At 38.2% G+C, this 12,779-nt stretch overlaps 1 protein-coding gene across 2 annotated transcripts in view; it reads left to right on the top strand.

Annotated features, from left to right (window-relative positions):
- LOC126831858 (calcitonin receptor) overlaps nucleotides 1–12,779 on the top strand; it is a 186,889-nt gene that overhangs the window by 102,836 nt on the left and 71,274 nt on the right. For both annotated transcript variants that reach the window (XM_050562495.1, XM_050562494.2), the window contains exon 3: nucleotides 6,184–6,668. In XM_050562495.1, coding sequence (XP_050418452.1) covers nucleotides 6,239–6,668 — 430 coding nt within the window. In that variant the 5' untranslated portion in view covers nucleotides 6,184–6,238. The remainder of the gene's footprint in view (nucleotides 1–6,183; nucleotides 6,669–12,779) is intronic.

The following is a 12,779-nucleotide window of genomic DNA, read 5'->3' as shown; positions in this document are numbered from 1 at the left end:
ATATATAATATTACCGGGCCGAAGGGGTGTGTAAATTTTAGGAAGAAGGGAGCTCGTAAAGGAACCCTTGACAGATGGTATTCAAAATAAGAGTAAGTCGTAGCGCCGCTGGCGTACATCTGTCATAAACCAGTTGGAACATAACCGTAGGACGTTAAACCCCATTGCATTCCATTTCTTTCATACAGACAAGTTTATTCTTTATCTAGTTCACGTAATTACATTCTAACAGTCTTTGAAGTAAAATAATACATTTTTTTTTAATAACCATCTCGTTTGTTTTCACTTTAAACTAAGTGTGGTCTTTCATTTCTGAATTCGTGAATTATACTGGAAACCAGTGTTTTATCTCTCATTCATTTCTAAATTGAAACAGTCTACAGGATTGAGTGGTCGCTAAGCTATTCGGTGCCTACCAAGATAGAATACATAATTTGCAACAGACACTTAATTTAGCTGTTGGATTATTAAACACATCCTAACGTGGTAAAGCTCATCTTTAAGTAATACAAATATTGACAATATCGATCTAACCCAACCTTTCGCGTCATTGAGTTAAATGGCGTGGGTTCGATTCCCTGGTTGTACCTGACAAGGAGTAGGATCGCCTATCCATCCTAGTGGGTTTTCTCCGGGTCCTCTGGTTTCCTCCCACTGCTAAAAAGCCCTACGCGCAAGCGAATTATTGCAATAAAATTGAACCATATGTTATTCCCGAAATGACCTAGTTTGTGTCGAGTGGAGTTAAACTCTCTCTCTCTCTCTCTCTCTCGCTCTTACCGTTCACTTTCCATTTTACAGAAGGGTTTTTTTTTCAAAAGCTTTGAAAATAAAAAAATCGAAGAAAAGTTATCTTATTCATTATGTCGATGAACAATATCCATTTGATTTCATGACCTTGGATAAATGTCAAGAAACTTCCGTTTACCTATATTTGCACGGCAAACTAATTTCTTTGAAACTTCCGTTTACCTATATTTGCACGGCAAACTAATTTCTTTGAAACTTCCTGATAAATGAACGTATGTATTCTAAAGAATCCGACATGTTGCATTTTGATAATAACACTGGCGCATCTATCCGGGTCTGGGAGGTATTCTTGTAATATTTCCACAAAGGAAGAAAAAACTAAAGAGGGGAACCTTCTGATGATCTTAAACGCGCGCATTAGAGCATTTGGCCACCAAAACCCCTCTCCAATAAAACCTACCCAATATCACAAAAAAGCGACATACCTTACGTCTCGCTTTTGTAAGATGTTGCTGCTTATCTGTACTATATAATGAAAAGTCCCGAAATGACCTACTTTGTGTAAAGTGGACGTTAAACCCCCCTCTCTCTCCCTGTGGTTACATCAAGACTCGTCTACTGTAATTCATTTTTGTACAATCTACCTGAACATAAAATTAAACGACTTCAGAAACTTCAAAGCAGCCCGGATCATAACCAAGACTAAACGAAATGAACATGTGACACCAATTCTGAAAGATCACACTTGGATTCAGTCCGTCAACGTATAAATTTTAAAATACTGTCTATTACGTATTCTGCTCTAAATGACGATTCTTCACCTCAATACCTTCTCAACACCAATAAACGTTGCTGAACCCTTCGATCACAATAAGACAACCTTTTAATTAAGCCTTTTTTATAAACCAACTCCGGTGATAGATCTTTCGCAGACGGTGCTCCGAAGTTATTGAATTCAATATCAAACAAAACCAAAATCGCAAATTCTATTAAAGGTTTTAAAAAGTATCTCAAAACCGAACTTTTTGATCAACTATATTTGAATGCGGTTCTAGCTGTGTTTGTGTACTAAATAATGTTCTTTGTTCGTGTCTTTTTTATGGATTAATGTGTTGTGATTGTTGTAATTTTATATTAGTTGTACTTATATAAAGCGCCTGAGAGCAGCTCGCTGAGTTGAATTGTTGGCTATATAAATCAATTATTATTATTATTATTTACTCTCTCTCTCCCTCTCTCTCTCTCTCTCTCTCTCTCTCTCTCTCTCCGTCTCACCCTCTCAAGGGTATATATATGTTGTTGATAATAGATATCAAATCAAAATATAACAAAGGTACATTCCATTGCACTTTATTAATACGAAACAAATATCAAATATCCCTCCTTGTTCTTCTGGATTTGTCAGCCGCTCTCGACTCCTAAAACGACTGGAAACCTAATTTGGTGTAACCGGAACTTGCTAAAATTGGTTCGTTTCATATTTATCACATAGAACACAAACAGTCATTATCAAATCAGTGTTCTCGTCTGAGACTGTGTTACAGGATGTTGTTTAACATGTACATGAAGCTTCTCACAACTTTTTGACTCATATTTTATTCGGACATAAATCAGACAGAAATACAACGTAAAATGACATCACGCATACAGAATGTAAAATTTTGGATGAACATAAACAAACTGAAATTAAATGAAGAAAAAACGGAAACACTTGATATAGGCCCTAAACCACGACTCACGAAAATAACCGACCAATAGGTTTCAATCAATGATGTCATCATCCCTTTTCGTCCAGTCGCTAAAAACCTGTGTGTGTTCATTGACTCTCGGTTAAACATGGAAAACCATATAAATGATTTGTGCAAAAAGTGTTATTGTCACCTCAAAAGTATTGGCTCCATTCGAAATCTAATCACAGCAACCGCAGCTCTAGTTAGATCTCTGATATTTTCTGGACTTGACTATTGCAATAGTCTACTTGTCGGCATTCCCACGTATCAAACAGAACTACTTCAACGCATCCAGAATACAGCTGCTCGCATTGTGACAAGGTCAAACCCACACTCTCATATCATTCCAGTCTTGAAAAAAAACTACATTCGTTGTCTGTTCAAGACAGGATCGATTTCAAAATATTGTCCCTTGCCTATCAGTGTCTGGATGGAAGTGCTCCGAAGTACCTGCGAGATCTCTTAAAATGTTACATCCCATCTAGACAGTTGCGATCAATTAATCAGAAAAAAAACTTTGTGTTTCTCGGTGGAAGTTAAAGTCGTTTGATGGTCGCTCTTTCCAAGTCACTGCATCTACACAGTGGAACAGGCTACCATTAAACCTTCAAAGAAGTCCTCGAATCCCCGGTTGTACGTGGCAAGGAGTAGGGTCACCTGTCCAACCTCGTGGGTTTTCTCCGGGTCCTCCGGTTTCCTCCCACTGCTAAAGACCCCTACGCGCAAGCGAATTATGTAAATGAAATTAAACCATATGTAAGTCCCGAAATGACCTAGTTTGTGTCGAGTGGACGTTAGACCCTCCCTCTCTCTCTCTCTCTCTCTCTCTCTCAAAGAAGTCCTACACTTAATAAATTCAAATCCAACTTGAAAAATTACCTGTTTGATGATTATTAATATTAGACCTATACAATTAATTGGTGTTTAGTAAGCTGAATTCAAGCAGATCAAGCAATTGTCAGTAGAATTTGGAGGATCAAACGTCTAGACTGTCCTATTGATCACATCCTTTAATTAACTGTTTTCCCCCCATTCCATATGGAATTAAAAGATGTCTCCGCCCAGACCATGGAATTAATTGAGATATTGTTAAATTCTATTTAATAGTAGGATCGTTATTATTATATTATATCAGATGCGAAAATATTTTTATCTGTTCTTTTTCAGGGAGTTTAAAGGGACATTTCAATGATATGTATAGTCTAAAGTCATTAAACTAACAGTCGAGGCAGTGGGGGGGGGGGGCGAATAGCATAGCTTCCATCCCACACTTGAAGGGTTCCTGCCTAACCTCGTGGGTTTTCTCGGTGTCTCTGGTTTGCTCCTCCACGCGCATGCGAACTATTGAAATTGAATTGTACCCATTTCTTAGTCTCGAAATGACCTTGTTTGTATTGAGGCGACGCTAAACCCCATTTCCTTCGTTCTGGAAGTAGTGACAGTTGTTCTATTCGGTGCATGTTACATTTATTAAGGGAGGTGAAATGGCGTTTAACTTCCTTCTTTTCTGCACACCTCATACACGCATGTTATGAGGGCAATTTTGCCAGGACAGCGGCGCCACGATATATCGAATTCCAAGTAAGAAGGGTTCTTTTACGTGCACGCCAATCTGTACGACTATGCTTTGTCGATCGCAGTTATAACACTCGCAAACTGATAATGGACCTCATCTAGGTTTTTGAAAATGAAATGAAATGGGGTTTAATGTCCTACTATTTTCCACAGACATAACATTTCAATAATTCGCTTCCGCGAGGGGATCTTTAGCAGTGTGGAGGGGGGGGGCAGAGAAAACCCACGAAGTTGGACAGACAACCCTACTCCTTGTCACGTTCAAGCGGGGAATAGAAACTTAACCACTTGACTCAATCACAGATCTTGTGATTTCACGCACAAGTGTTAAACCACTAGACCAGACACCACCACCCCCACTCAGCCGACAAGGAACTATATCTTATAGATATACATAATCTACGCACAATATCCAAATTTTAAGATTTCATTAAAAAAATTGACAAAATAATGGGTAAGTGAAACTAACACATAAACACTCTTGTCGGTTCTTGTCGGCGATTAGTAAGATCGTTTCAATCATCCATGACGTTTTTATTTATTTATTTTTTTCGTCTCAAACACATGTGGTTATTAATAATCTATATAATCTCTGAATCCCCCAAAAAATTCAATGATAATACGTACCACATCTATATTATATTATGAGAACTTATCTTTAACAAGTTTTCTATCAGTCAACTTACTTCATTTTGAGCGGAGTTCGTCATTTGCGTAACAGTGTAGTCTCGATTGTCATTGCTACCTTTGTTACGATAACATGCAAAGTCACGATTATCCGTATTTAAATCTGTTGAAAATCAAACTATCAGAAGTTCTAGATAGTTGATTATGGGCCTGACATATAAATAAATGTGAAATTAATGATTAATATAACATTTGAGACCAGACGAAATATTTGCATTAGGCAGATTTAGCTCATGGATAATGCATCTTTAAGCAGGGAAATTAATCTTTTCCCTGAACAAATAATTTAAATGTCAGAATAATAATAGGGTACAAAGGTGAGTCCAAACGAAATATCTGCGTTAGGCATTTAGCTCTTGAATAATGCATCTTTAAGGTTTTGTTAGGTTCGCCAACTGACCGAGCATAAGACGCCCACCGACGAAATATTATTCCAGACTTCTGTTTATAGTTATGAAATGCCAAAGCGTAGAAAAAAGTGGAGGTTGAAAGAATTAATTCTGGCCACTTTCTGTAAACTTTTACCTAACAGTATAAGACGGTTTATTTGTGTTGGCACTCGGCGATATATCGCACACGATTTATAGAACTCTTTAAATCTTATGATTACGATATACATTTCTTGATTACTTTCCTCTTGTTGTTTGGCCGCGCTTGATAATAAAACTCACTTACAACCGTGGAATGTAAACTGAACAAGTGGATGACGGATATACTTATATACAGTTCAAATTAATTCTGGTAACATGCTCGTTGTTTAGTCCAGCAGAAAATGGGTTGAATACATAACAGCTGGTAAGAGGTTGGTTGTGCATGCATGTAAGTCCAGAAGACAATGGAGTCACTGCGATATTCTCTAATCTGATTAGCAGAAATTCCGATTTATTTTGGTTAATTATTGAAATATTTATCCAACAGATGTTATACGAATCTATTTTTTTTTAAGGTTTGAGGATTTTTAGATGTAATAATAGGAATATTAGTTGTATTCTTTAATATAACATTAATTTTTAGATGTAATAATAGGAATATCTGTTGTATTCTTTAATATTACATTAATTTTTAGATGTAATAATAGGAATATTTGTTGTATTCTTTAATATTACATTAATTTTTAGATGTAATAATAGGAATATTTGTTGTATTCTTTAATATTACATTAACTTTTAGATGTAATAATAGGAATATTTGTCGTATTCTTTAATATTACATTAATTTTTAGATGTAATAATAGGAATATTTGTTGCATTCATTAATATAACATTAATTTTTAAGTAGTTTTGATTTTATATAGTATTTATTTCAATCATTTTGGCTGTATCAGTATTGTGCTTGGCAATTGACTCATTGTAGAAATGTAGCGCAGATTGAAAATACAGTAATTGTTTTCCATAGAACTTTTTCGTTTATTTTACGTTTATATACATTTGTCTCTTTTCAGGTGAAGATATATTTTTTTTTAAAATCAAAAACGCCAGAAATATTAAATTAAAAACATGGAAGAAATGTGTCGAGACCGAGTCGGATTATTTAATGTGGCATTCTACAAATTGTGGACCTGCGCTATGTGTTATTCCTATCTTTTCCGAAACGAAATGGAACTTCAGTCGAATGGTAATATAGGGCTCGTCTCTGTAAACGGTACTGTTTTTCCTCCTGGTACAACACTTTATCCCCATATAGACAACCAAACCGGCATGGATATGGTCTGTGAAACTCTAGACAGTTATGATTGCTATCGATGGACATCGTGTTGTGAAAATGCTATGTCCTGTTGTGATAGACAGAGATCCACAGCCAACTATAGCGGCCCGGGAAAATATTGCCCCCGTACATGGGATGGATTTGGCTGTTTTGACGATACACCGGCTTCAGACGTATCATACATCAAATGCCCTGAATATATTGACCAGGCGAATCCAATGGGTGAGTAAAACTAATTGTTTATTTATTAAAACAGTCGATCGCTCATTTAATGAGAGATTTTTTAATCCCTGGCAGACTACAATATTATAAAAGTTGAATATCTACAAGGAATATCAGGCTAAAAATAGTTCCATCCCGATTTGTATTTACAAAGATATGACGAATTGGAAATTTCGCAACATTTGCCATTCCATGTAGACAAGCAAGAGATTTTGTTCTTAATTAAATGTTAAATTTGAGTACATTGTATCGTGTATTAAGCCGTGAAAAGCGTCTGACAATGCATCTGAGATCAGAGACTTTCGTCATCAGGCTTTTTGAATATTGGGTAATACACTAGACGTACATATTTAGTAACTCGGATGACGCAATCAGAATTTAGTCGTTGAGCAAGCACAGAAAATCTGGTGTATAAACCGGTTCTCCCGTGACGTCTATTGTGAACAGTTCATGACCAAATGAATAAGGCGTCGGCTCGCGACCCAGGAGCTTCGTTTATTCGTCCCATCCGAATGACTAGACACTGTCCTCGCCAGGCCCTCCGTTCTGCACCACTAACAAAGGGAAACCACGCCGGGAAATTCAGAGAAAGCAAACCCGAGACCTCCTGGTTAGCGAGTCAGCATCTTACTGACTGAGCCACCGCGGCTCCCAGATGCTCTGGGTGTCACTATACAGGCTATTAGTTGCAAAATGAAATGGGGTTTAACGTTCTACTGTTCTGATCCTTTACCCAGACAGCGACCCTACGGCCTACTCTTATATCGAATTCTAAACTGCCAACGGATCCTTTACCTCCAAGCAAATGTGTACATAGGACCGCCGTTTTTAGTCCCACCCGGACGACTATACATTTTCCCTTGCTAGGCCCTATGTCCTGCACCACTGACAAGGGGGAACCACGCCGGATACACCGATGAACTTTCTCGGCCAATGCTCACACTATTAGTCGCACATTGAAGGTAATATAAATACGTCCATTTTTATCATACATTGTTTCTATAGCCCTATATTAAAGATACATTATGGGAGATTCGATAACGAGTTGGCAGTTCTCACTATAATAGTTAAAAACTAGATAATGTAAAGGCAATTTGCTGAAAATTTCCATTCAAATTGATCCACCATGAACCGAGAACTAAGCGATTGAAATTTCCGCCTAGCATCGATCATCATTACTAAAGTCAGTACGATAAACAGCATAGTCTCGATTATCCATTTAATCGTTAAATCGTGAAGGAAAGTTATGCAGTGAATCGGCTCATAATCCACCAAAGATCGCAAGCTAACGATGCCATCTAGAGTTGTTTATGGTCTGGATAGGTTAATTAATGTCTAATTAATAATTTAGATAACATTTCAGGCCTAATGAAAAACCTGCAATAAGACAGATTTAGCTCTTGCATAATGTATATTTAAGAATTGTGTATTTAACAGTTATAATGTTTTAAACAGTTATAATGTTTTAAACAGAAATCCCTTAAAGCAGATCTGAAGAAAATAAAAGATAGACCGTGATGGTAGAATGTTTCATGGTCTTGTTCTGTGAGCATTATTAGCATAATAATAGCATGGGGAGAATCGTGGTACCTATACAGACAATCCTTGCTTTGGCTAATGGCTTACATGATTGCAAGCAAATTCAAATAAGTATTATATATTGTCCAAGGATAGGGGTATATGGAATGGTTACTAAAACCGCTAAGATTAACTCTTATGGGGTTGTTTTTCACCATAGATGGTCAGAGGGGGCTTCTCATAAATTACCCAGAACACAATTCAATTGACGTCACACATGTCACTTCCTGGCCATGAACAACGTTTTTTAAGTCATTATTAAAAATTGATCGACATTCAGCATGAGATGTTTACCTCTGTCAAATACATTAAACCACGCATCGTCGGCCATATTAACCCGTAACTATACACCATTTAAATCACGAATTGCTTGACAAATTTTACAAGCTTCCACCATTATGGTAACAAAGGTTGCAGTTACGAGCATTGATTGGCCTTTTTAATACTCGATATCCCCTGAGTGTTGTTATAAAGGCGGTCTTCTGTTTTTTAACTCTAAGCCCGTCTGGGCAATTGACATGCTTTATGGATTGTATGATTGAATACTTCCTATTAAATAATATGTCAACTAACGACGGACAGTGTGTCACTTATACCATTGACAAAAGGAGAATACGGTGTCGCTTACACCATTAACAATAACATATCAAATGACAATATTTCCACATTATGAATTTTAACAGATCAATTTCTAGGAGCTGAAAGTATTCTATAAAATTTCATCCATGTATTTTAAAACATTCTGTATTTTTCAATCATGTTAACATCACCAGTTTTCATCGTAAAGGCGATTTCTATGAGTTATTTAATACACGTGGGAAGTTGGAAGTCGTCTATGCAAATTGCACCCATCAATTTGAAAACATTCTATTTCTTGGAGCATGTCAACATCACCATTATTCGCTGCTAATGAAATCGCCTTCCGATGAATTACATGTACAATCAACAGATTACAAACCAAGTCAGCCTTGTAATGTTTACAAAGATTAGAATAAATTGCTGTTCGACAAAAACACGGAAAATCAAATCCTCTGCATTATGACCTTTATTTATGGCCTATCATGCAAATAATCAGTGGGCAAACGCAGAATAAAATCTCGACGGCTCTCACTTTCTTAAACACAGTGGTGCAAAACTTAGACCATACAACACAGAGTATAAAAACAGCATACAACACAAATCTTTCGTGTTAAATGGAATTGTGCATCTAACCGGCAGTTTACCCCAGACAGTAAAATACGAGTTTGTAGGATTACCCGCGCAACATGTAGTGGTAGTCTACTAGTAGATGGGTTTACTGGTGGCTAAGACGTGTGCGACCAGTCGGGTGGGTTTACTTGTGGTTCGGACGTGTACGGCCGGTCGGATGCCCCTTATGGTGGCTAAGTCGGATGAGCTTAATATTGACTAAGACAGCTGGGCTTAATAGTAGCTAAGACGTCTACGTTCGGCCAGGTGGCTCAATAGTGGCTAAGACGTGTATGACCAGCCAGATGAGCTCAATAGTGGCTAAGACGTGTATGACCAGCCAGATGAGCTCAATAGTGGCTAAGACGTGTACGGCCAGCCAGATGAGCTCAATAGTGGCTAAGACATGTATGACCAGCCAGATGAGCTCAATAGTGGCTAAGACGTGTACGGCCAGCCAGATGAGCTCAATAGTGGCTAAGACGTGTATGACCAGCCAGATGAGCTCAATAGTGGCTAAGACGGGTACGGCCAGTCGGGTGAGCTATCGGCTTAATTGGGGCTAAGACGTGTACGGCCATCCGGGTCAGCTATGGGCTTAATAATTGATAAGACGTGTATTGTCAGTCCAATGGGCTTGGTGGTGCCTAAAACGTGTACGATCAGCCAAATGGGCTTAAAAGTAGCTAAAACGTGTACGGCCAGTCGGGTGCCCTTAATAATGGCTAAAACTTGTACGGCCAGTCGGACGCTCTTAATAGTGGCTAAGATGTGTACGGTCAGCCCAGTGGGCTTGGTGGTGCCTAAAACGTGTACGGCCAGCCAAGTGGGCTTAATAGTCGCTAAGAAAGACGTGTAAGGTCAGTCGGTGCGCTTAATAGTGGCTAAGACGTGTACGGCCAACCAAGTGGGCTTAATGGTGGCTAAGACATGCAAGGCCAGACGGATGCGCTTAATAATAGCTAGGATGTGTACGACCAGCCAAATGGGCTTAATGGTGGCTATGACGTGTTCGACCAGTGAGATGTAGCAAAGAATAAATCAATACAAAACTATAGCAAAATCTTGATAGCCGTTTGAAATACGTAAAAAAAATGAAATGATACATTTGTAAAATAATGGCAATAAAAAGAGATCCCGGCACTTAAAATATCCTTAATTATACGACCATGGATGCCACAAGCACTTATTCAGAATTAGAAAGCATTAGTAGTGCAGCAAGGTCGGTCATTTAGTAATATTTGATTCTCATTTTTTGTATTCTGGTTTGTTTGTCAAGTTATAATGATAAAACTTTATTCAGTGATACAAGGTCATAGACCCACAGTACATCAAATATAACACACACATATATATATTTATTCGGTTATTGAGCGTATTTCACGTATTTAATTAGAGTCTTTCAGAGAGAGGGGGTGAGAGAGAGAGAGAGAGAGAGAGAGAGAGAGAGATGGGGTTTAACGTCCACTCGACACAATCTAGGCCATTTCGGGACTAACATATGGTTTAATTTAATTTCAATAATTTGCTTGCGTATATAGGGCCTTGGGAGTGGGAGGAAACCGGGGAAGCCGGGGAAACCCCACGAGCTTGGCCAGGCGACACTACTCCTTGTCACGTACAATCGGGGAATCGAAACCACTGCAGTTGACTCGATGACAGACCTTATGATAGAACGCGCTCGCGCTAACCATTCGGCCCCCTAGAGTCATTCATCCTGTAACTATGGAACATACTGAGTTGTGTAAAATCCATTTTTGTAAACAGATATTGTGTAATAGTCATTTGTCTTTGATGACAAATGTCCTGTCAGTAGTCTGACTTTGTAGTTTCTTTTTAAATTTATTGGAATCTCTCTGTCAGAGTTTTATTATTCAAAAATATTGTTAGCTGTTATTGTTTCCTATGCGACTTTTGTTATATCCATCGAACAAAGCTTAAGAATCCATCTGTTATATTGTAGGTAAAAGTGAATAATATATGGAATTTCATCCATATGAAAATCTTTAATAATTCAGAGTACCCTTGAAGGCCTACATGGCGTAAGCCCCTCTTCATTAGGGCGTTAAACAACATTTCATTTCAGTTTCGGGGGGTTTGATAGCCGAATAGTTAGCGCGTGCGCGCGCGTTGTATCATAAAGTCTGTCATTGAGTCAACTGGTGTGGTTTCGATTCCCCGCTTGTACGTGACAAGGAGTAGGGTTGTTTGACCAACCTCAGGGTTTTTCTCCAGGTCCACTGGTTACCTCCCATTGTTAAAGACCTCTACGCGCAAGCGAATTATCGAAATAAAATTCAACGATATGTTAGTCCAGAAATGACCTAGTTTGTGTCGAGTTGACGTTAAATCCTCTCTCTCTCTCTCTCTCTCTCTCTCTCTCTCTCTCTCTTCCAGTTCATAGATATTCATTGTCAAATAAATATTTTGACAGATTGTACTTTGTTTTACTTTGTTCATGTTTTTCCTGGGGTGCTGCGACCCAATAACGTGATTTAGAATTGTACTGGGATAATCAAGTGTACCAGGGTTACCCTATCATACCAGTCCGTCATCAGCAAGGCTATCTAATACGACGTGAAGATGTCAGTGAATTCATTCTGTTGTATTTGTGACTTTGTTATGTTTTTATTATTTGGTTACATGTTGATTGGTATGCATGATCTTCTCCGCCTCCAAAAATACCCAAACGTGATTTCCACGTTATCGTCTACTTTTCTCATACATAACAAATCAGTCGACATGGTAACACAATTACAGATCCAGTATTATTGATCATTGCCAAAAAAAGCGAAATGAAACGGTTTTTGTCGTCCTAGTTTTCTGCACTATGACGGACAGTGTGTCAAGTGAGAAAATGGACCCGGACAGCGGCTCTACGGTTTGCACTTATTTAGAATTCCGAGCGTCAATGGTTCTTTTACGTGCACATCAACATCAGTTGTTGGTCCCATCCAATCAACTAGTCACTGCTTCTTGCCAGGTCCTCCATTCTGCGCCATTGACAAGTAAAAACCACCTGTGAAAATTCCGACAAACTTTCTCGACCAACACCTGACTGAATCCAGCGCTTTACCAACTGAGCCATCGTTGTTCCCGTACCAAAATATAGACTCAAGTAATACAAAATACAAAATTATGTTGATCATGGGAAGTGGTACCCTACCCTACCTATACAAAATACCTATCAGTACATGTAATGAAAAGAAGTTATATTTTAGAAGTTGGAGTGTAAATTAGAAGTTAACCTTGCAGCCACATTACATCATCAGTCATTATGCTTAACATTACGCTTCAAGATATCTATAACCCACGAAGATTCTGCCACTCATTTTGAATTAAATG

This window comes from Patella vulgata, chromosome 9 (assembly GCF_932274485.2).
Source record: "Patella vulgata chromosome 9, xgPatVulg1.2, whole genome shotgun sequence".
NCBI lineage: Eukaryota > Metazoa > Mollusca > Gastropoda > Patellidae > Patella > Patella vulgata.
This window is presented reverse-complemented; position numbering and strand designations above follow the sequence as displayed.